At 48.6% G+C, this 22,437-nt stretch overlaps 1 protein-coding gene and 1 long non-coding RNA gene across 17 annotated transcripts in view; one reads left to right on the top strand and one right to left on the bottom strand.

Moving 5' to 3' along the window:
* Positions 1-4,382, top strand: part of EPC1 (enhancer of polycomb 1) — a 108,237-nt gene extending 103,855 nt beyond the window's left edge. For all 4 annotated transcript variants that reach the window (XR_016219255.1, XR_016219254.1, XM_051821685.3 and 1 more), the window contains one exon: positions 3,015-4,382. Coding sequence is in view for 2 of the 4 variants with exons in the window: in XM_051821685.3 (XP_051677645.3) it covers positions 3,015-3,087 (73 nt within the window). In the remaining 2 variants the exon portion in view is untranslated. The remainder of the gene's footprint in view (positions 1-3,014) is intronic.
* The window catches only part of LOC149122832 (uncharacterized), a 72,005-nt gene continuing 49,647 nt past the window's right edge, over positions 80-22,437 (bottom strand). Inside the window, exons 3-8 of one of the 13 annotated variants that reach the window (XR_016219267.1) lie at positions 6,512-6,692; positions 5,618-5,817; positions 4,745-4,944; positions 4,236-4,319; positions 3,534-3,640; positions 80-3,247 (exon numbers count right to left, since the gene is read on the bottom strand). This is a non-coding gene — a long non-coding RNA (uncharacterized LOC149122832). Of the gene's footprint in view, positions 4,320-4,744; positions 4,966-5,507; positions 5,818-6,511; positions 6,693-22,437 lie in introns of all 13 variants that reach the window. The other 12 variants (XR_016219264.1, XR_016219263.1, XR_016219266.1 and 9 more) reach the window with 12 other exon arrangements.

The raw sequence follows: 22,437 nt of genomic DNA, 5'->3' as shown, positions 1-22,437 counted from the left end.
CTGCTACTCATGTGGAACACCCAGATGGAGTTCCAGATTGCTGGCTTATTAGGGGCATTTTGGGAGTGAAACAGCAAATGGGGCCGGTGCTGCTGCTCACTAGGCTAATCCTCCACCTGCGGCACCGGCACACCGGGTTCTGGTCCCGGTTGGGCACCAGATTCTGTCCTGGTTGCTCCTCTTCCTGTCCAGCTCTCTGCTGTGGCCCAGGAGTGCAGTGGAGGATGGCCTAGGTCCTTGGGCCCTGCACCTTGCATGGGAGACCAGGGGGAAGCACCTGGCTCCTGGCTTCAGATCGGCACAACGCACCGGCCATGGAGGCCTTTTAGGGGGTGAACTAACGGAAAAGGAGGACCTTTCTCTCTGACTCTCTCACTCTGTCAAAAAATAAAAAAATAAATAAAAAACAACCAGCAAATGGAAGACCTGTCTCTCTTGCTCTCTCCAAGTAAATCTTTTAAAAAACATGGAAAATGAGATCTGACTTTAATCCTCTGTCATTGTTTTCTGTTCGTCAGTTTTTATTAAAGTTATGAAAATGTTTTCCATTCCTATACAAATGCGTGTCACAGTTCAGTACAACGTGGAAACACGAATGTTTCAGAGAAGACCGCATACGGTCTGGACGTCCCTCTGTTACCATTGCAGGAGCTGATAATGCTCCCATGTGTCTTCTACCTTTGCATGAAACGAGTTTCTTTAGGATCGTTTCATCCACGGCTTCTTTTGTAGACAGAACTGATAGACTCCACTGTCACTAGATCACTAGTGTGCTAAACTGTTCTTAATAAAGACTTAGGGTATTCATGCCAGGTCAGCGCTTGAAACTTTATTAAACTTATGTGTTTTTGGTTTATTTGAAAGGCAGATGGACACAGATCTTCCATCTGCTAGTTCACCCTAAATGCAGGTAGCAGCCTGGCGGGGGGAGGTCAGGCCAAACTGGGGCGCCAGGAGCTCAGTCTGGGTCTCCCACGTAGGAGAGAGGGTGCTTGAGCCTTCAACTGCCTCTAGGGTGCTTATCACCAGGAAGCTGGAATCCAGAGCAGAGTGGAGACTTGAACTCGGGCACTCCGATAGGGCACATGGGCATCCCAAGCAGCAGTGTAACCACTGCACCAACTCCCCCTCCACGCCACGTCAACTTTAAATCAGGCCATTAGATTCTGTGCCATCTTGTTGTCTTTAGTGTCACTAGATTTAGAATTTTTACTGGGGTTCTTTTATGTTTTAAATATGAATAATTAAAACCCTGCTGTTTCCAAGAGACCATGGTGGGGGGGCAGGTGTTTTATTTTTAGATAACATTGAAGTTCACATTTTTAAGCTTAACTGTAGATAAAGTGAAAGTCATTCTAGGGGTTCAGAAAGCATTATCTGCTTGTCAGAGTAATTATATAGATGATAGCTGTAATTTCTATACACTAACAATGTAAGAATTATTTTCACACCAGGGGAATTTGGGAAATGTTCTATCAAATGAGACCTGATTTGACCCAGGATAGGATTTGGTTGGGCAAAGAAAAGATTTCAAGCAGGTAGAGAAGGAGGGGGGAAACACAAGTGATGAGGCCAGCTTGTGAACCGGCTTTTCTGCAGGTTTAGGAAAATTAGGAGTTGACATCAGAATGGCAGAGGAAGGCCAGGTTGTGGAGCACCTCAAGTGCCAGACTGACCAGAGTTTGTGGCACACAGTGTCGCCTTTTTTAAGATTTATTTGAAAGTCAAGTTACAGAGAGTGAAGCAGAGGTCTTCCATCCACTGATTCACTCCTCAGTTGGCCACAGCGGCCAGAGCTGTGCCAGTCTGAAGCCAGGAGCTTCTTCCGGGTCTCCACGTGGGTGCAGGGGTCCAAGAACTTGGGTCATCTGCTGCTTTCCCAGGCCATAGCAGAGAGCTGGATCGGAAGTGGAGCAGCCGGGACTCGAACCGGCTACGCCACAGCGCCAGCCCCCAGCGTTTGGTTTCTAAACCCATATATCCCTGTCAGCCGCTGACTCTAAGTGTGGCAGCTGTCGTCTGCCCAGCACCAGCCCTTTGTTCCTAGTATTCGGAGTCTGGGCATAGCCAGTCCGTCTGCTCCGGCTCCGATACATTCAGTACCATGGTTTTAGTGCTGCAGAATGTACAAGCCAGGGAACAGCTGCAGGAGGTGAAACTTGCAGAGATCCCTTTGTCAGGAAGCTCTGGATGCAGAGAAGGCAGAGGACTCCTGAGGACTCGTGGGGTCCGGCTGCTCCCTCCCCGGGCCCACCCCGTGACTGGGGGCTTGCTCAGATGTCTCCACTCAGGTCCACGTTCGACCCCTGCCTGAAAGTCCTGCCCTGGGCCTTTCAGACTCTCGTGGAAGGGGTAGTAGAGCTGAGGAGTGGAACCTGGGCAGTCTGTGTTCTTAATGTCTAGGTTGGTCAGGCACAGCTGCAGTTTCGTTGCTGGGATAACTGGCGGTGGAATTTATACTTGACATCAGCCTGACCATTGTATAGTCGTGATAATGTATATACACCCCCTTTTTGCTAGCTTGTCAGATTTCATGGTAAAGAAAATCAGTCTTGGCCGGCGCCGCGGCTCACTAGGCTAATCCTCCACCTGCGGCGCCGGCACACCGGGTTCTAGTCCCAGTCAGGGCGCCGGATTCTGTCCCGGTTGCCCCTCTTCCAGGCCAGCTGTCTGCTGTGGCCCGGGAGTGCAGTGGAGGATGGCCCAAGTGCTTGGGCCCTGCACCCCATGGGAGACCAGGAGAAGCACCTGGCTTGGGAACGGCGTAGCCGGACAAAGCAGCCATTGGAGGGTGAACCAACGGCAAAAGGAAGACCTTTCTCTGTTTTTGACAGGCAGAGTGGACAAACAAAAACCAACTTGGGCCTTTATTCAGTCCATATGATTTAGACATTGAATGCTTTATTTGTAAGATAGGCAACTTGAAAAAAAAATCAGTCTTTATTGAGAAGATTGTCTTCCTTTACCGAGTTGTATGTTGCGGAGAAGTAATTGATGACACTTTATTTCAACAGGGAAAGTCATGAAGCAGAAAAGCCAGCACTGAACAACATAGCGGACAACACAGTCGCGATGGAGGTGACGTAGCTTCCTCAGGAGCAGGACCCCGCCTGGGGACGTGATTAGGTGCTATGCATCAGTAGCATTGGAATGCAGGGGATGATGGAATGCAGCACATGCGTTTCTGTGGCAGCTGTGAGGACTTGACAGCAACGCTCATCTCTCATGCTTCAGTTTTCTTTTCTTACTGTTAATAGGAAAAAAATCAACATCTGTAAATTAAGAATACAGCAATTATCTGTACAGTACTGCATATTTGTAATACCCTTGTATATATGTTACTTGAATACAGAAATGTTCATTTGTGATGCTTTGCACTTGGGGGTGGGGGGGTGGGAGGGAAATAAATTGCAACAAAGAGTGTGAGATGTGAGATTGTATAGAGATGAAGTGTCACACATCACGTGCATGGTGCGGAACCTGCTGTTTTATCTATTTATTGTGCCGTGTTTACAGTTTTTCGTACACTGTACCTTCGTTGGTTCCTGTGCTGTAGTAAATGTGTTAGGTAGCTGTGGGCTCCTTGGGATTTTGTAAATGGTATAACATAACTTGGTTCCCCTCTGGGTCCTTGAGTTTTCTGTGTATCATGTGAAAAAAAAAAATGGTGACATACATACAGAATTTTACAAAAAAAAAAAAGGCATCAGTTTTTTTAAAATGGGAATGTACTGTTCGATGGGGATCTTCCTGGTCTACTCTCATTAGGACAAGTAACGAGCTAAAAATGAAGTCTCTTGAATCTTCCATCCATCCCCACCCGCCTGCAGAGCGGGGCGGCTTCTGGTACTTCAGGCACTAATGTTCTGTTGCTGCTCTGCACACAGCCCATTTCCTTCCACGCCAAAAAGTGTTCAATCAAGTATGCAAATGGAGTCCTTACAACTGGAGTTTATGTTGTCTTGCCCTTTTTTTAGCACAAAAAAAAATTGTACTTTTTTATTGTCGAATTGTTTAAAGACTTCATTCTTTACTTGTTCTTACAAAAAAAGGATATAAGGGAGAAGAATGCAGAAATTGCTGTCCGTGTATCATCATTCCAGTTTCTCAAAACAGCCAGCCAGCTTTTTTCCTTTTACGATTTCTCCCGAAGGCTGCAAGGCCAGAACCACAACTATCGGGTGCCTTCCTTTGGAAATACTCGCCCTCTCTTCCGTGAAGAGAATGGTACTTACCAGACTACTACCAGTGCTTTTCAGTACCGCAGTCTGAATGCCCGGGCCGACGGCATACGTTATCCTTAAGGTTTGTAATCCCACCTGGAACAATTGTGATAGAATTCTCACAAAATAAACCCAGGGCATTACATGTTGACAAACTAACGTCGAGTGGTCTTTTGCTTTTATTTTCAACCCAAGACCCTGTTGTGTCATCTCAACTACGATCCTTGAGTGAAGGCACTGGGTAGGCAGGGAGGGAAATGGAGAGATACAGCAGTTCTTGAGAAAGTGACTGCTAGGTCTGGGACTGTTTGTGGCAGGGAGCGGGTAGAATCCCTGCTCTTGGGGAATTAATAATCTCACGGGGAGGGAAACAAGTGTCCCCCTGTGTTACGATTAGAATTAGAAAAGCAAGCAAGAGAAGCAGCAGAGCTGGGGTGGGCTGCACATTGCAGCTTCAGAAAAATACTTCGAGATGAAGCAGGTGTAGGGGCACAGTGGGCTAAGCCTGGGGCGCTGCGTACCAAACCTTAGAGAGCCGGGTTCGAGTCCTGGTTACTCGGCTTCCTGTCCAGTTGCCTGCTGATGCACCTGGGAAGGCAGCAGCTGACAGCTTGAGTACTTGCAAACGTGGGAGACCTGGCTTCGGCCTGGCTGAGCCCTGGTGGTTGCAGGCATTTGGGGACTGAACCAGTGGATGGAAGGTCGCACTGTCTGTTCCTCTCTATCTTTCAAATAAATAAAACTTAAAAAGGTGGTCGCATTGATCAGAGACTTGAAGAAAAGCAGTGCAGGCCAAGAGATGTAGCACCAAGCGCACACAGGAGGTAGGAGGGTGCCCAGTGCACTGAAGAAACAGCTGCGGCTGGAGCAGTGGGGGAGGGGCAGTAGTGGGGAGGGGCTCGTGGAGGTCCTGTTGGGTGACCTAAAACTTCAGCGCAGAGATGTGACAGGGTGAGGAGTCTCACTCTGGCCTCGTATTCAGCATAGACAGGGGAGTCCACCAGGAAACAAATTGCATTAATGCAAATCAAAGGGCACAGGGACAGGGGTGGTGTGAGAAGCGCCTGGGTCCTGTTGGTATCTGAACGGAACCCACTACAACTTGCTGAATGAACACAGATGTGGGGTATACGGAAAGGGAAGCCTGGGGGTCACATTAAGGTTTCTGGCCCCAGGCCAGAAGCACTGGGAAGAGTGGGCTTTGGGGGGGGGGGGGGGATGGGAAGTGTGGTGTGGGTCTGTTCAGAGATAGACATCAAGGTAGACAGAGAGGCAGTTGCTTACAAAATAAGAGCTTGGAGGAGACGCTTGACCAGGAGATGGGAACTTAAGAGCCATGGGAAGTTCAAAGCCAGGGATCTGGTGCGAACATCAGAAGGTGGGGTGAGTGGCACCTGTATAACACAGCCGTCGGTGGTGGAATGCTGGCGTGGTCCTCAGTTGCTGTGTGACACAGCCGTCGGTGGCCGAGTGCTGGCGCGGTCCTCAGTTCCTGTGTCACACAGCCGTCGGTGGCGAGTGTTGGAGCGCCCTCTCAGCTTTAAGACAAGTCTTCCGATGTGGATGGCTACTTGTGTTTATCCTGCTCCGCACCCTTTAAGGGAAAAAATACAAAAGGCTGCCTTTCAGTTGCAGTGGCGGATCAGCATGCCTAAAATTAGAAACTGAACATTGCTGGTTTCAATGTATTCAACAATAATTGGGAGTAGGATTGAAATGTTTCAAGTAAACCTAGCAGATAAAACGAGGCCTGGGTCCCCAGAGTCTGCCCACGTGCCTGGTGTCCGCAGGCAAACTGGTGAATGGAGGCAGATGAAACAAGTGGATCCGCATTAAGCCACACCCTGTCAGCAGAGTGCTGTGAGGGGGTCGACTGGGGACAGGCACGTACTTGGCCACATCAGCTTCGCATGTGGAGGAAGTACTAAGATGCGTATTTCAGAACAACAGAATCGGGCAGGTATTTGGCACAGCAGTTACCTTGCCCCTTTGGGAAGCCTGCGTCCCACAAGGCAGTGCCTGGTTCAAGTCCCAGCTCTTCTGCTTACAACCCAGCTTCCTGCTAATGCAGACCCTGGGAGGTGGCAGCAGGGGATGGCTCAAGTACTTGGTACTGTACCACCTACACGGGAGACTTGGCCTGAGTTCCAGGCTCCTGGCCTTGGCCTGGCCCAACCCTGGTGATTGTAGGCATCTAGGGAGCGAACCAGTAAGTACCGGATACAGGCATCCCAAGTGTGACAAGCACTGTGCCAAACACACACACACCAGAGCAGACCTGTTCTTACCTGTTTATATTTTGTTCTCTTTAAGAATTACTTCAACAAAGCATTCTGCTGTGGTTTGAAAATAACAGTAGAGGGTGAATAGACAACATATGATCCAAGAATTACTAAGTCAGGCATTGTTGACAGCAGTGGTCCAGTTCCATGCCTCCATGTAGCTGTAGCTCACATTCTAGAATATGCACTTAACCAAACACATAATTAGATCAGCAAACATTACAGTCGGGTAAGAAAATTAAGTCCTCCTACTTAGCATTTCTTAATTTTTGTTTATCTGAGAGACAGGGACAAGACATCTCCCATCCACTGTTTCACTCCCCAAATGCCTGCAACAGCCAGGGCTGGGACAAAACAGAAACCAAGATCCAGCAGCTCAGTCCAGGCCTCCCAAGTGCATGGCAGGAATCCAACTGCATGAGCCACCTGCTGCAGAAGCGCAGTTATACACCGTAGTCATTGGCTTCGGGATTTCTGATCAGATGAAATCTAAAGTAATCTAAAGTGAATGTGGAACAGCGCATTTTAAAGCCTCGGAATGATCCACCTTACATTTGGGGCTCTATTTAAAAAAAAAACAGTTGAGGGGGTGTGGGGGGCAACACCGTTCTGCAGTGGGTTAACGTAATGCCTGCAGCGCTGGCATCCTGTGTGGGCACAGGTTTGAGCCCCGGCTGCTCCGCTTCTGATCCAGCTCCCTGCTAATGCGCCTGGGAAAGCCCAAGCTGCTTAGGTCCCTGTCACCCACCTGGGAGACCCTGATGGAGTTCCTGGCTCCTGGTTTCAGCCCAGCCTAGCACTGACTGTGTGGCCATTTGTGGAATGAACCAGCAGATCAGAGTGCACATTCTCATCCAGTCTCTGTCTCTTCCTCTAATTCTGCCTTTCAAAATAAATGTTTTTATTACAGAAGGGTCAGCAGGACTACTGGTATTGATTCTCTGACAGTTCTGAGGCGACGAGTCCAAGCTCAACGTCACTGAGTTTAAGTCAAGTGATTGAAGTGAAGTGCCAGGTTTGCGGTGTGAGCAGGGCCTCACTGATAGGGGAGGCTCTGCCTGCCAGCTCCAGCTCGGGGCAGGTAGCTGGTCTTGTGCACACCTGTACCACTCACACCTCCATCTCCAGCTTGGCCTTGTGTCTCAGAACTCCTGCCTCGTTCCTGCAAGGCTCTCTTTGTTTGCATCTGGGGCCCACCTGGAAATGAGGGGAGAGGCCTCCTCTCTCCCCTGCATTCTGTATCCAGCCCTCGACAGCGCACGTACTGAGTACAGCAGTACTGCTGTCAGCACTTGGCAGCATCTCACGGAATCTTCACAAGGCCGCTGGGATGGCTGTACTGGCTCTGCCGCTATTCCCGTGTGGTCCCTGGCAAACCCTGCCCTAATTTAGATGTGAGAAATCAGACTCGGGAATAAAACACTGCTGTGTCCCAGCTTCTGCCATCACACCTGCCATAGTTAATGTTTGGGGATCAGTGTGCTATTTATATATTCATTCCTTGACTGCTTTATTGTTTTAAACATAGCAGAACCTTTTTTTTATATATATATTTACTTTTATGTATTTGAAAGGCAGAGAGAAAGACGAAAGGTCTTCCATCCCCTGGTTCACTCCCAGAATGTCCACAACAGCCAGGGCTGGGCCAGGCTGGAGCCAGCAGCCAGAAACTCTATCCAGGTCTTCTATGTGGGTGGCAGGCACCGAAGTACTTGGGCCATCACCTGCTGTCTCAGGATGCACATTAGTAGGAAACTGGAATTGGAAGCAGAGCCAGGACTCAAACCCACGTGTCCCTCTGCTATGGGATGCCATGGTCCCCTGGGGCATCTTAACTGCTGAGCCAAAGAGCCCCCCCCACCCCCCGATGAACCCCGATGAACCCTTTGAAAGAATTCTTATATAGAACACCAATATATGAAACAGCCAACTAGCTATGCCAAGCATTAATGAGAAGTGTTACTTCCTTACCTGAAACAAGTGAAAAATTGACACAAAAGAAACTAAAGAAGAAAGGGAAATAGAGACGAGACATAACCACTAGGAAAGAATATGAAGATGGCAGATTTAATTCCAACTGCATCATTAATAACTAAACATCAATGGTTTCGGACTGGTATCACAGTATAGCGAGTTGGCATGCCAAGGCAGAGGGCCGGTTCAAGGAAGGCCTGGCTGCTCTGCTTCCAATCCAGCTTCCTGGGAAGGCGGAAGATGGCCCAACTACTTGGGCCCCTGCCATCCATGTGGGAGGCCAGGATGGAGTTTTGGCTCCTGCCTTTGGCCTGACTCAGGCCTGGCCATCATGACCATTTGGGGAGTGATGGAGATCAAAGATTATTTAATTCCCTCTTCCTCTCTCCCTCCATTTCTCTGTCACTCTGCCTTTCAAATAATTATATCATTTTAAAAAAAGTGTTAAGACACCCCAATTGAAAGGTAGATTATGAGGTTGGATCTTAAACAGCATTGCTATGGTCTTGATGTTCCCTCTGGCGTTGCCAATGTGATAATGTTAGGAGTCAGTCCCTTAATTACAAAAAAGAAAGAGGGCTTTTGCCTTCCCCCTTCTGCATGTGGGAGGGTTCCTCCCCAGACAACCAGACCTGACAGCTCCTTGCTCTTCCCAGCTTCCAAAACAATGACAAATTTCTGTCATTTACAAAAAATGTGTCTGAGAGGCAGAGTAAAAGTTCCCATCTGCTGGTTCACTCCCCCAAAATCTGCAACAGCTAGGGCTGGGCCAAGGCTGAGGCTGGAAGTCGGGGACTCAAGCCAGCTCTCCCACAGAGGTGGCAGGAACCCAGTTTGTGGCACCATCACTGCTGCCTCTCAGGGTCTCATTAGCAGGAAACTGCAGGCACGAGCCAGAGCTAGGCCTGGAACCTGGGCACTCTGATGAGATGCAGATGTCTCAGCTGCCAGGCTAAATGCCCCCTGCCAATTTCTGTTCTTTATAGACTACTCAGTTTGAACTATTTGTTCATAGAGACACAAAACAAAGACACCCATGTATATGCTGCCTACAATAAACCCACTCTAAATTTAAAGAAAATAAGTTGAAAATAAAATGGCGGAGAAACATATACCATGTTAACACTAATCAAAAGAAACCCAAGGGCTGGCGCTGGCATAGCAGGTAAAGCCGCTGCCTGCAGTCCTGCATCCCACATGGGCACTGGTTCTAGTCCCGGCTGCTTCACTTCTGATCCAGCTCTCTGCTATGGCCTGGGAAAGTGATAGAAGATGGCCCAAGTCCTTGGGGCCCCTGCACCCACATGGGAGATCCACAGCTCTGGCTGTTGCGGCCATTTAGGGAGTGAACCAGTGTATCGAAGACCCCTCCCTCCTATGCCTCTCTGTAACTCTGTTTCAAATAAATCTCTAAAAAAACAAATCCAGAGTGGATATATTAGTATCAGAACAGATTTCAAAGCAAAGGATATTACTAGAGATTCAAAGTCATTTCATAATGATAATGACCTTATCAAGAAGATATAACAATGCTAAACATTTATGCATCTAACTATTACACAAATTCAAAATATATGAAACTAATGGAACCAAAAGGAGAAATGGACAAATCCACACTTAGAATTGGAGATTTCAGTACACACCCATCAATACTTGATGGAATAAGTAGAGAGCCAATTAGTGAGGACTTGACTTGGACAAGAGGATCAACCAACTGGAGTTAACTGACATTTAGAGAACAGTCTTTCCAAACAACTACATAATACGCATGTGCTTCAAGGGTGCACATTTGGCCTAGTGGTTAGGCCACAGGTTAAGATCTACACATCCTACGTTGGATGTGCCTGGGTTTGAGCCCCAATTCCAGCTTCTTGCCATTGTCCAACCTTGGGAGGCAGAAGGCGATGGCTCAAGTTCTTGGGTCCCTGTCACCCACATGAGACCTGGATTGAGTTCCCACTCCTGCCTTTGGCCTGTCGCAGTCCTGGTTTACAGGAATTTTGGGAAGGAACCAGTGCAAGGAGCTCTACAACTCTGTCTCTCTCATTCTCCCCTTCTCTATACCTCTCAAATAAAATTATTTGTTAGAAAGGATAAACATTTGCTTCAAATACACAAGACACACTAACAAACATGTGCCATATTATGGGCCATCATATGAGTGTCAAAAATTTGAAAGGATTGAAAATCATATGGCGTATTGAATTCCCCAATGGAATTAAATCAGGATTACTAATGGAGATATTGAAAACTCCCAAATATTTGGAAACTAAATAACAAACTTATTAGTCACAGAGGAAATCAAAGGAGAAATTAGGACATACTTTAGATTGAGAATAAAAGTACAGTTATCAAAATATAAAATATACCAAAAACAATGCTTATAGAGAAATATATAGCAAAAAAGGAGAAATACAACAAAGCAATAAATCAATTATATGCCTTATACTTCCTTAAGAAACCCGAATGTGAAGTGCAGATTAAATCTAAAGTAGGGGGACAGTGCTGTGGCACAGTAGGCTAAACCTCTGCCTCAGTGCTGGCATTCCATATGGGCATTGGTTCTAGTCCCGGCTGCTCCTCTTCCAATCCAGCTCTCTGCTATGGCCTGGGAAAGCAGTAGGAGATGGCCCAAGTGCTTGGGTCCCTGCACCCACATGGGAGACCTGGAAGAAGCTCCTGGCTTCAGCCTGGGCTCAGCCATGGCCATTACAGACATCTGGGGAGTGAACCAGTAAGTGGAAGATAGTTTCTCTCTCTCTCTCTCTGCCTTTCAAATACATAAATAAATCATTAGAAAAAAAAACTAAAATAGAGCAATGGAAATAACAAATATCAAAATGATATTTAAGGACATTTTTACAAGATTATTTATTTGAAAGGCAGAGTTACAGACCAAGAGAGAGGGAGGGAGAGACAAAGAGAAGATCTTCCATCCATTGGTTCACTCCCCAAATGGCCACAATTGCCAGAGCTGGGACCATCCAAAGCCAGGAGCTTCTTCCCGGTCTCCCATGTGGGCGCAGGGACCCAAGCACTTGGGCCATCCTCCACTGCTTTCTCAGACACATTAGCAGGGAGCTGGATCGGAACTGGAGCAGCTGGGACTTTACTGGCACACATATGGGATGCCATGGTCGCAGGCAGCAGCTTTACCCGCTATGCCACAATGCTGGCCCCATGAATAGAAAGAAAATAAATTACCCCAACGAAACAAAGGTATGGTAACCAAGAAATGTAGATTTGGTCTTTGTACCTGATTTCTGATACAGAGCTTCTAAAAACTAGCATTTTCCAAGTGATAGGAGCTTCTTCTGTGAGTCGTAAGTAGCCCCTTTCAATAATACCTGGATTTATGCTAATAGTGTGACTCTTGTTGGGCCCCTAAACAGCATCAGGATAACGGCTGGTTGCCAGAGAAACCAACCTGTGATTACAGGGTTGGAACTTTCAGCCCCAGGGGGCAGGAACTGGAGATTGAGCTCAATCACCAATGGCCAGTGATCGAGTCAGTCACGCCCACTTAACGGGTTGTCCGTGAAACCTCTAAATACCGGGACCCAGGAGGCTCCAGACCAGTGAAAACGTGAGACTTCTGGGAGGGCACAGGAGCTCAGCACCCCCTCCAAACCCATCCCCACCCCGTCTTATCCTATGCGTCTCTTCCATTTGGCTATTTCTGAGTGATGTCTTTCACAGTAAACTGATGAGAGTGAGGCGATTCCAAGTCCTGTGAGCCATGCTAGGAAATTATCGTACCTGAGGTGGGGAGGGGGCTATCGGAACCTCCAGTTTATACCCAGGTGTTCAGGAGAGCAAGCAGCCCCCTGGGACTTGTGACTGGTGTCTGAAGAGGGAATCCCGTGGGACTGAGCCCTCATTCTGTGCTAGCTCCAGACAGCTAATGTCAGAACTGAACTCTAGACCGCCAGTTGGTGTCCAGAGAGCTGGTCAACTGGAAACATGAGCTGGAAAATCCCACATACTGGGTGTCAGTGTTCCGGATAAAAACTGCATTAAATGCCGTACACGGGGGTACTTCAAAAGTGTAGTAAGTTCATGGAAATGCGTATTATGCAAAAACTATGAACGTATTACAATCATTTTTAACCAAAATAGGCTTCTTTTAATTCTATTTGTCATGAGCTTTCTGACATCCTCTGGTATGGTGAGAACTCAGTGGTGACAGACTGAAAGCCCTTCCTCTAAGACCAGGAACAAGACACGGAGGGTCACTCTCACCACGCTTACTCAGCATGGTACAGGAAGTCACAGCCAGAGCAGTTCAGTGAGAAAAATAAAAGGCATCCAGCCCAGAGAGGAAGAAGTAACACGGCCTCGCTTTACAGATAACGTGATCTTATTTATAGGAAACCCTAGACACCAACACCCCAAAAAAGAACCGTTAGAACTAATAAGTTGAACAGAGTTGCAAGGCACAACATCAACACACCAAAATCTGTTGTTTCTATATTCCAAGGAGGAGCAATCTGAGGAGGAAATGAAGAAACAATCCCACTGACAATAGCATCCAAAAGAATAAAATACTTAGGAATCAACTTAACCAAGAAGATGGACTTAGACGCTAAAAACTACAAACATTGCTGAAAGAAACAGGGCATGAGTAAATGAAGAGACATGTTCATGGAGGACATGAGTCATTGAATGACTAACCATTATACAACATCAGTACTACCCAAAGTGATAGCAAATTTTATGCAATCCCTATCAAAATGCCAAAAGCAATTTTTACAGAGAATCTCATCCTAAATTTCAAGAGACCTAGAGTAATCAAAACAATTTGAAAAAAAGACCTAAGTTGGAAGACTCATATTTCCTGATGTCAAAACTTACTACAAAGCTACAGTAATCAAAATATAGTTATGGTTATAGCATAGACATATGGACCAACAGAACAGAAGAGATCCCAGAAATAAACTGTCTTTATGGTAAATATTTTTAACAAGGATGCCAAGACCATTCAATGGGGGAAGGGAAGGAAAAAGCTTCTTACACTGTGTAGAAGAATTCATTCAAAATGGGTTAAAGATCTGCATGCAAGATAAAGCTACAACACTCTTAGAATAAAACACTGGGGAAAATCTTCTTGAATTTGACAAGTTTTTCTTGCTGTGACACCAAAGGCACAGGCAACAAATGAAAAATAAATTGGACTACACCAAATTAAAAATGTCTATACATTAAAGAACACAACACAGTGAAAAGAAACCTTCAGAAGGGGAGAAAATGTTTGCAAATCATGTATCTCTGCCTTTCAAATGAATATATAAATCTTAAAGAACTCAACTTAAAAATAGGTAAAGGACTTGAGTAGGCATTTCTCTGAAGATCTGGCAAACGTATAGGAAGAGATGTTCACCATCACTAACCATTGGGAAATGAAGATCAAAGCAACAATAAGCTGATCACCCCACCCCCCTTAGGATGGTCACTATAGAAACACAACAGAAAATGATCAGTGTTAGGGAGCATGTGGGAAAACTGGAACACTTCTGCACTGCTGGTGGGAATGTAAAATGGCACTGCTGCTATGGAAAACGGCGGTTGGCTGCTCATGTTAAAAATGAAATCCAGAGATTCCACTTCTGGGAGTATCTAAAAGAAGCAAAGACAGTGTCTTGCAGAGAGGTTTGTACACCTATGTTCATAGAACCATTATTCACAACAACCAAGAGGTAAGTAAAAGTAATCCAAATGTCTATCAACAACAAAGAAGTGTTACAGCCATACAATGGAATATTTTCCAGACTTGGAAAAGAAGGCAATCGTGTCCCATATTCCAGAATGGATTACCTTGAGGACAGTGAAACAGACACAAATACTACATGATTCCATGCGTAGTAAACTAAAGTAGCTAAGCTCTTACCGATAGAAGGCACAGCAGTGGTTGCCAGTGATGATGGATAAAGAAGGCACTGTTTAGAAGGTACAGAGATTCAGTTTTACAAGATGAAAAGAGTTTTGGAGAGTGTCCAAAATATGCAAATATTAACAATCCTGAACTGTACACTTCAAAATGATTAAGGTGATAAATTACATGTCATGTACATCTTACACTAATGTTTAAAAGGTAATGTTTATAACTCATCACTTCCTAGTTAACTCATTACACTGATTACGATCTAGGCTCTTGGGGTTACAGCCACTGTGCTTGCCTGGTAGAAGTCATATCCAGGTGGGCTCCTGCACATCGAGAGCTTGAAACCGGCCATGATGGGAGTATTTATCTCTACAGAAATCAGCAAACACTAAAACCAGGTTGGCTGCTTGCAGAGCCTATTGTTAAATATTTATCATATCAGAGATTTAAATTTGAGCCTGCTCTGCCATTGAGCAACAAAATAATTGCAGGTACAGGAGGGGAGGGTCTTCCTTTCTAAGCACCTGTGGGGGTGCCAGGGGAATATGAGAGGGGCAATGATAACCATAGTGTTCTTTCTGTTGTGTGATGTCTTCTGAGGCAAGAGGTTTGGGGAAGGACATCCTGGGCAGAACTCCCTAGGCCTGGTCCAAGCCTGCACACCCCTATCTGCATGAAGACATACCTCTTTCCTTGTTAGACACAGAAAGATGGCCCAAAGCCAGCGTCTCTAGAAGTCATCCTAACACCACAATCAGGAGTAAAAAGATCAGTCTGAGGCCATAGGTGGTAAGCAGCTGTCAAGCACCTTCTGCAAACATCTGCTAATTGCCTGCTAATTTAGCCACCTGGTAGCACTCCTAGCGGTAGGAGGAAGTCACTGGTGCCCCCTAGTGGCAAACGTTGGCATAGTTAAACTGCACAGCTGCCCAGAAAACATGGAAAATGAAAGCGTTCGTTAGTTGCCAAGTGTTTTGTGACCTAATACGCTGGGCCCTCACTTGTGTCGTGACAGGGGTTAGAGTCTTGGTAGATCTGCTTCCAGTCCCTATCAAGAAATGTCATCCTGTGAATGCAATGCTTTTAAAAGGGAGACACTTTGTAGAAGATTTCTCAGCCACTATTCACTGATGCTGCTGAGCCAGCCCTCCTGGAGCTGCTTGTCAAAGTCTGGTCCTCCAACCTCTGCAGCAGAACCACCTGTCCTGCCAATAGAAAAACACATGTGCCTGGAGCTAGCGCTGTGGCTCAGCGAGTTAACGCCCTGGCCTGAAGTGTGGGCATCCCATATGGGCACCAGTTCGAGACCCAGCTGCTCCTCTTCCGATCCAGCTCTCTGCTGTGGCCTGGGAAAGCAGAAGATGGCCCAGGTCCTTGGGCCCCTGCACCTGCGTGGGAGACCTGGAAGAAGTGCAGTTCCAGCAGCCAACTGGGGAGTGAACCAGCGGATGGAAGACCTCGCTCTCTTTTGATGCAAAAAAATTGAAATCCATGCATAGATTTTTTTCCTACATAGAAAGCATTTTCCATGCACTTTTTGAAGACCCCTCATCTATGCAAGACTGGGACTTAGTTCTTGGAGACCCTGTTTCTGGCTTCCCAAGACAGAAAAGTATGTTTGAGCAAGCACCACCCTGGGGGTCAAGACTCCGAGTTCTGAGCCCACCTGGCCTGGCCACTTCACACCCCACCCTCTGCAGTTCACCAAGGGTGCATGGGACTCTTGGCTACTGAGGACTGTCATCTGTAGAGCGAATGAGACCAAACCCCTGCAACATCAGGGCAGGACCCAGCCTCTCCTCTGTCTCCCTGAGCCCATCATGTCCTTACCTGTCCTTATCAAAAGGCATTCACTGAACTGAGGGAGTATACAGCTGGCCCAACAAGGTTATAATCACCGGACTCAAGAAATCATTTGCTTCTCCAATAGGTGAAACCCTGTTGGCCAGCATTGTCCAGAGGGATTTATTTAGGGAAATTCCAGGTCCAGGTAGGGAAATTCCAGGTCTGGGGCAAAACAACGTCCCACCCCCAGACCAGCTGAAGCTCCTGTGGCCATCATAAATTCCCTACAGAGCACATCATCACCAACCAATCACAGGAAGGTCATGGGCACCAGTGACCAACCAGGAACCTGGACACGAGCTGATCACACACCTCTCAGCCCCAATCCAATCTATAAGGACCTTCAACCCTAACCCCTCGGGGAGTGCAGGAAGTAAGCTCCTTACTCTACGCTTTGCAGTCAACTCCTACTTTGTTCCACCACCCTGATGTCAGCGATTGCATTCTGCACATCCAGCGAGTGGACCCCAGTTTGCAGATTTTATAGCAACACCAACACACAGGCAGGACAGGCATGCTGCCTGCGTAGTCCCCTCCAGCTCCAGCTTCCAGCTCAGTTCACATCCACAGGTTGCTGGGGAGTGAGGTCTGGAAGCTAGGTATATAGAATGTGCGTCCCAAGCCTACCAAAGCTAGTCTTCAGCACCAGGGACAAGTGGCATCTCTCCTTGGCATCCTCTGCCCACTTCTCTTCCTAAATCCCAGGGCTGCCAGCAACTGTCTGACCTTGGCCCAGGGGGATTATGCTCTGGGTGGGCAGTGACCCGAGTTCCCAGATCCACTTCACACCACCAGGGGGCGCCCATGGGACATCCACAGAGGCCCCTGTGCAGCATGGGGAAGGGGTGCCCACCTGGTGACAGCTCACACCCATTAAAAGCCATTCAGAGGGCCAGTGCTGTGGTATAGTGGGTAAAGCCTCCGCCTGCAGTGCTGGCATCCCATGTGGACGCTAGTTCGAATCCTGGCTGCTGTACTTCCAATCCAGCTCTCTGCTATGGCCTGGGAAAGCAGTAGAAGATGACCCAAGTGCTTGGGCCCCTGCACCTGTGTGGGAGACCTGGAGGAAGCTCCTGGCTCCTGGCTTCGGGTCAGCGCAGCTCTGGCCATTGTGGCCATTTGGGGAGTGAACCAGCGGATGGAAGACCTCTCTGCCTCTCTGTAACTTTCAAGTAAATAAATAAACCTTTAAAAAAATAAAAAAGCCATTCAGTCCAGGTGTGTCCAGCTAGAAGCCCTTCTGATCCCACTAGCCCGGAATGTTCTCTATTTCTCCTTCCCTGACTGCAGGGTTACGGGGGAAACTTCACATTCTTCAAGCTGTGGTCCCTGGGAGAGGGGGTGAAGGAGGAGTATCAGAATTGTCAGAGCAGCTTACATTTTAAAAATAAAAAAATGTGTATTTTTATTTCAATTGAAATGGAAAAAATAAAGATTTTCCATCTGTTGGTTCACTCCCCCACAACAGCCAGGGCGTGGTCAGGCCGAAGCCAGGAGCCAGGAGCTCCATTGAGGTCTCCCATGTGGGTGGCAGGGACCCCAGCACTCCAGTCCTCGCTTGCTGCCTTCGCAGGTGCACTGGGGGGCGCTAGTTGGGAAGCAGAGCAGGGACGCAAGTCAGGCTCCTGATGCTGGATGCTGGCGCCCCTAGTGGTGGCTTCAGCACCACACGCCTGTACCCCAGCAGCTTCTCAAACAGGCACCTGCACCTGCAGCCCCTCCTCCATTCGCTTCAGCATCACTCAGGGCAATCTCCACAGGAGATTTACAGCAACTGGAATTAAAGGCCAAGTTCATTTTGGTGCAAAACTTGTTACTTGAAATTCATGCACACAAGGGGGTCTTCGAGGAGTAACGAATGAATTGTATTATTGAAAAACTATCGCATTGATTTCAAAATGTTTTACACCCAAATAAACAGCTTTTTCATTTCTCATGAACTATTAAAAGTCCGTGTGTGTGTGTGTGTGTGTGTGTGTGGCTTTAATTTATTTGAAAGGCAAAGAGACAGAGATCCAGGGAGATCTCCCATCCACTGGTTCACTCCTGAAACAATTAGGGCACCCTACGAAGCAATGGTGATGGCTCAAGAGATTCAGCCAGCCCGAAGCTGGGAGCCAGTAACTCAGTCTGGGTCTTCCACATGGCTGAGGACCCAGGAACTTGAGTCATCACCACGGCCTCCCAGGGAGCACATTAGCAGGAAGTTGGAATTGGAAGCAGAGCCCAGGCACTGATATGAGACGCAGGTGTCCCATGGGAGCACCTTAACCATCGTGCCAAACGCCTGCCTCTCTTAACCCTGCCATATGTAGCATTTAGTAAGCGTTCAGGCAGTCCAGCTGAGGGGAGTCTACAGGCCAGGGCTGAAGGCAGTGCTGCCCAAGCTTGGTGCGCACTGCTGGGGCTTTTGTAAGCACACAGATTCTGGCTCAGGAGGGCTGGGGTTTCCGACAGGCTCTGAGAACGGGCTCATGCCAAGGCCCCGGGGCCTGTGCACACAGCAGTCTCTAGTTCCCATCAGGTGTGCACCCTGAATCAGGTGTTCCCTGCAAGCGGGCACGTGCCCGCCTCTGTTAGAAGCTGCTTGAGTTTTCCAACCCACAACTTGATTTAGGAAAGATGTGGCAGAATTTTGTAGGCCCCTCTCCCAGCTTAAAAAAAAAAAAAGTGATTGCTTGAGCTTGGATGAAATCGTGGCGCACAACCAAACAGAACTAAATCTTGCCAGTCAGCTATGAGTTCATCTATTTCTGAAAGCCGTGTAAAATTCAATAGACAGCCTGCCAGGACCAGGTGTTTTCCGGTCTCAGAAGATAAAACCGCTAATTCAGGCTCCAGCTGCAAACTTCTTTTTTTTTTCTCTTGGGAAAAAGACTTTTGGATTCAGTCCTGGTAGCACTCTAGAGCTCATGTAGATGGAGGCTGAAATGTTGTCAGTTTGCTATCGGGTGAACTGTGTGCATTCCCCAAGGGCATCTTTGGCAGCTCGTGGCCAGGTGAGGAGAAAGGTGACAGCGTGGCTGGGGATGGGCACGCAGAGCCAGAGTGGCAAAAAGGCCATAGTTTCCCTGGGGTTCCTTGTTTATTTGGAGTCTTTCCTCCTATTTTTAAAAATTACCATAAAGATACCTAACATGCAATGTTCCATTTGGACCATCATTCAGCTACAGTTCAGTGGCTTAGGACATTCACATTGTTGGACAACCGTCACCACGATCCACCTTCAGAATTCTTCACCGTCTAACCTGAATCTCTGTACCTACTATGCGTAACCCCGTTCCCGCTGCCCCCAGCTTCCACAGACCCCACTTCTATTTTCTGTCTCCCACTCTTCTGGGCACTTCCCATGCCCCAGTCATAACAAACACTGCAGACCCCGTGGCTTCAGAGATGGGAGATGCTCTGCGGGCTACAAATTCTGCAAGCTGGGAGTGTGACAGCAAGGTGCCAGCATGGTCAGTTTCTGGGGAGGGCTCTTTCCAACTGCACACGGTCACTTTCTCACGATGTGCCCCCACGGCTGAGACAGGAGCTCTCTGCCTGATCCTGGTGAATTAGGGTCTTACCCTGATGGCCTCACTGAACCTTAATTACAGTCCCTCTGCGGGGTGGAAGCTTCAGTCTATGAATTTAGGGGGAACACGACGCAGTCCATAGCACCTGTTTTTTTTTTTTTTTTTTTTTTTTTACAGGCAGAGTGGACAGTGAGAGAGAGAGACAGAGAGAAAGGTCTTCCTTTTGCCGTTTTCCTTTTGCCGTTGGTTCACCCTCCAATGGCCGCCGCGGCTGGCGCACCGCGCTGATCCGATGGCAGGAGCCAGGAGCCAGGTGCTTTTCCTGGTCTCCCATGGGGTGCAGGGCCCAAGCACCTGGGCCATCCTCCACTGCACTCCCTGGCCACAGCAGAGGGCTGGCCTGGAAGAGGGGCAACCGGGACAGAATCCGGCGCCCCGACCGGGACTAGAACCCGGTGTGCCGGCGCCGCAAGGCGGAGGATTAGCCTAGTGAGCCGCGGCGCCGGCCCATAGCACCTGTTTTAGAGCAAGCACACAACATGTCTTTCTCTGGCTGATTTCACTTACCGCAATGTCTTCAAGGCTCATCCATGTTAGAGCATGTATCAGAATGATTCCTTGTGAAGGTTTAATAACGCTCCATGCTAGGCACGTACCACACTTTGCTCATCCCTCGTTTCCTCGGTGAGTATTTGGGGTGTCTTCATGCATTGATTTCTGAAAATGCTTCCATGAACATCATATACAAACACCTGCGTATGTCCTTGCTTCCGATTCTTTTTTCTTTAAACAAGCTTCCTTCAGTTTTGTTGCTGGGTAAAATCCTATGTTGTAGCACAGCTGGAGCCTTCTCTGTAGGATAGGAGACTTGGTGAATACAGTCTCTCTCTGGAGGTCGGGTTCAGCTTGCTCTGCGTCTTAGGCGTCTAAGGTGGCAATGCAGCCCCTGGCTCAGGTGCAGCAGCCATCAATGCCAGCCCTCTGCAGCAGTTTCCTAGGGACAGGGCCAAGACAAGCACCTCCAGGGGCAGGAATGAGGTGCACCTGCTCCCAGCCACAGCATCGGGTCATCTCGAAGGGGCAGTGTGGGGCTGGTTGCTCTCGTCCCCCGTAGCCTCTCTGCACGAGCCGACCCAGGAAAACGGCCCCTCTGAAGGCGGTGGCCACCTCCTCGGAGCACTTCACACCCGGCTGACATGGCCATTGGAATCCCCGATGATGACAGAAGCCTTGAACCTGGCCCACTGGCCAGCACGCACTGCCATGGTCTTCACAAACTCATGTTTGAGAGACGCCCCCCCGGGAAGTCACTGGCCTCAGGGACAGACCCCTGGGGACTCGATCTTCATGTCCTTGACCAGGTGGCCCAGTCCCTGGCCTCGTTGCCATGGGCTCTGCAGCCTCCGTCCCGACCCGGATGCCCGATGTCACTGCCCAAGCTGCCAGGTCTCCCGCCACAGGGCCCCCGGGCATCCAGCGCCTCCCGCTGCACCAGCGTCACCCACCACATGGTTCTCGGAGAAGCAGCTCCTGCTTCATTTCTTGTCTGCTCACCCCCAGAAGTGGAATTTCTGGACCAAGTGTCTGGCTGACCTTTTCAGATGCCACTGCACGTCTCTTAGACTCTGGAGCCTGTTGATAGGTGGCTCCCAGAATCGGAAGGGGAGAATTGTGCCGATCATTCTGAGATGCGTTCAGTCTCTCTGGTCTTTTGTGCTGCCCACTGGGGACCCTCCAGCCTCTGCTTGCTCCCATGACAGATCCTATACCGTCCCTGTCCAGGGAAGCTAAGCACACTCAGGGGAAATGAATCAAACGCCTATAGACTGAGGCCTGAGCAGGTGACCAAGCTCAGGCCCTCTGGGCAACGAAACTGCATGAAGGCGGCTCCGGTTATGTGGGGTGTGTTATGCCACATTGAAGGATTCCTAGGCTGCTACTGGAGTATTATGCTGTTCTAACAAAACCTCGAAGCCTTTTGAATTGGCTGTGGGACCTGGCAGTGGGAAGAGGTTAAAAAATGTAGCGAAGAGCCAGCGCCGCAGCTCACTAGGCTAATCCTCTGCCTGCGGCGCCGGCACACCGGGTTCTAGTCCCGGTCGGGGCACCGGATTCTGTCCTGGTTGCCCCTCTTCCAGGCCAGCTCTCTGCTGTGGCCAGGGAGTGCAGTGGAGGATAGCCCAAGTGCTTGGGCCCTGCACCCCATGGGAGACCAGGAGAAGCACCTGGCTCCTGGCTTCGGACTGGCGCAGCACGCCGGCTGTAGTGGCCATTTGGGGGGTGAATCAACAGAAAGGAAGACCTTTCTCTCTGTCTCTCTCACTGTCTAACTCTGCCTGTCAAAAAAAGAAATGTAGCAGAGAAACCACTTGGGGTGGGGGCAAGGGAGCCAGAGCCAGAGCCAGTGTGGCGGCACAACGGGTTGAGCCACACCTGCAGCAGGGCATCTGAGTGCTAGCTGGAGTCCTCGCTGCTCCACACGCACACCAGCTCCCTGCTTTGTGTCTGGAAAAGCAGTGGAAGATGGCCCAAGTGCTTGGGCCCCTGCACCCGTGTGGGAGACCCAGATGGAGTTCCTGGCTCCTGGCTTCGGATCAGCGCAGTTCCAGCTGTTGTGGCCCTTTGGGGGAGTGAACCATTGGACAGAAGACCTTTCTCTCTGTCTCTCCCTCTCACTGTCTGTAACTCTACCTTTCAAATAAATAAAAATCTTT

The sequence above is a fragment of the Oryctolagus cuniculus genome, chromosome 13 (genome assembly GCF_051225735.1).
Source record: "Oryctolagus cuniculus isolate XC-2025 breed Fujian yellow rabbit chromosome 13, ASM5122573v1, whole genome shotgun sequence".
In the NCBI taxonomy this organism is placed as follows: domain Eukaryota; kingdom Metazoa; phylum Chordata; class Mammalia; order Lagomorpha; family Leporidae; genus Oryctolagus; species Oryctolagus cuniculus.
Note: the sequence above shows the minus strand (reverse complement) of the source record. Positions and strands in the feature narration are given on the sequence as shown.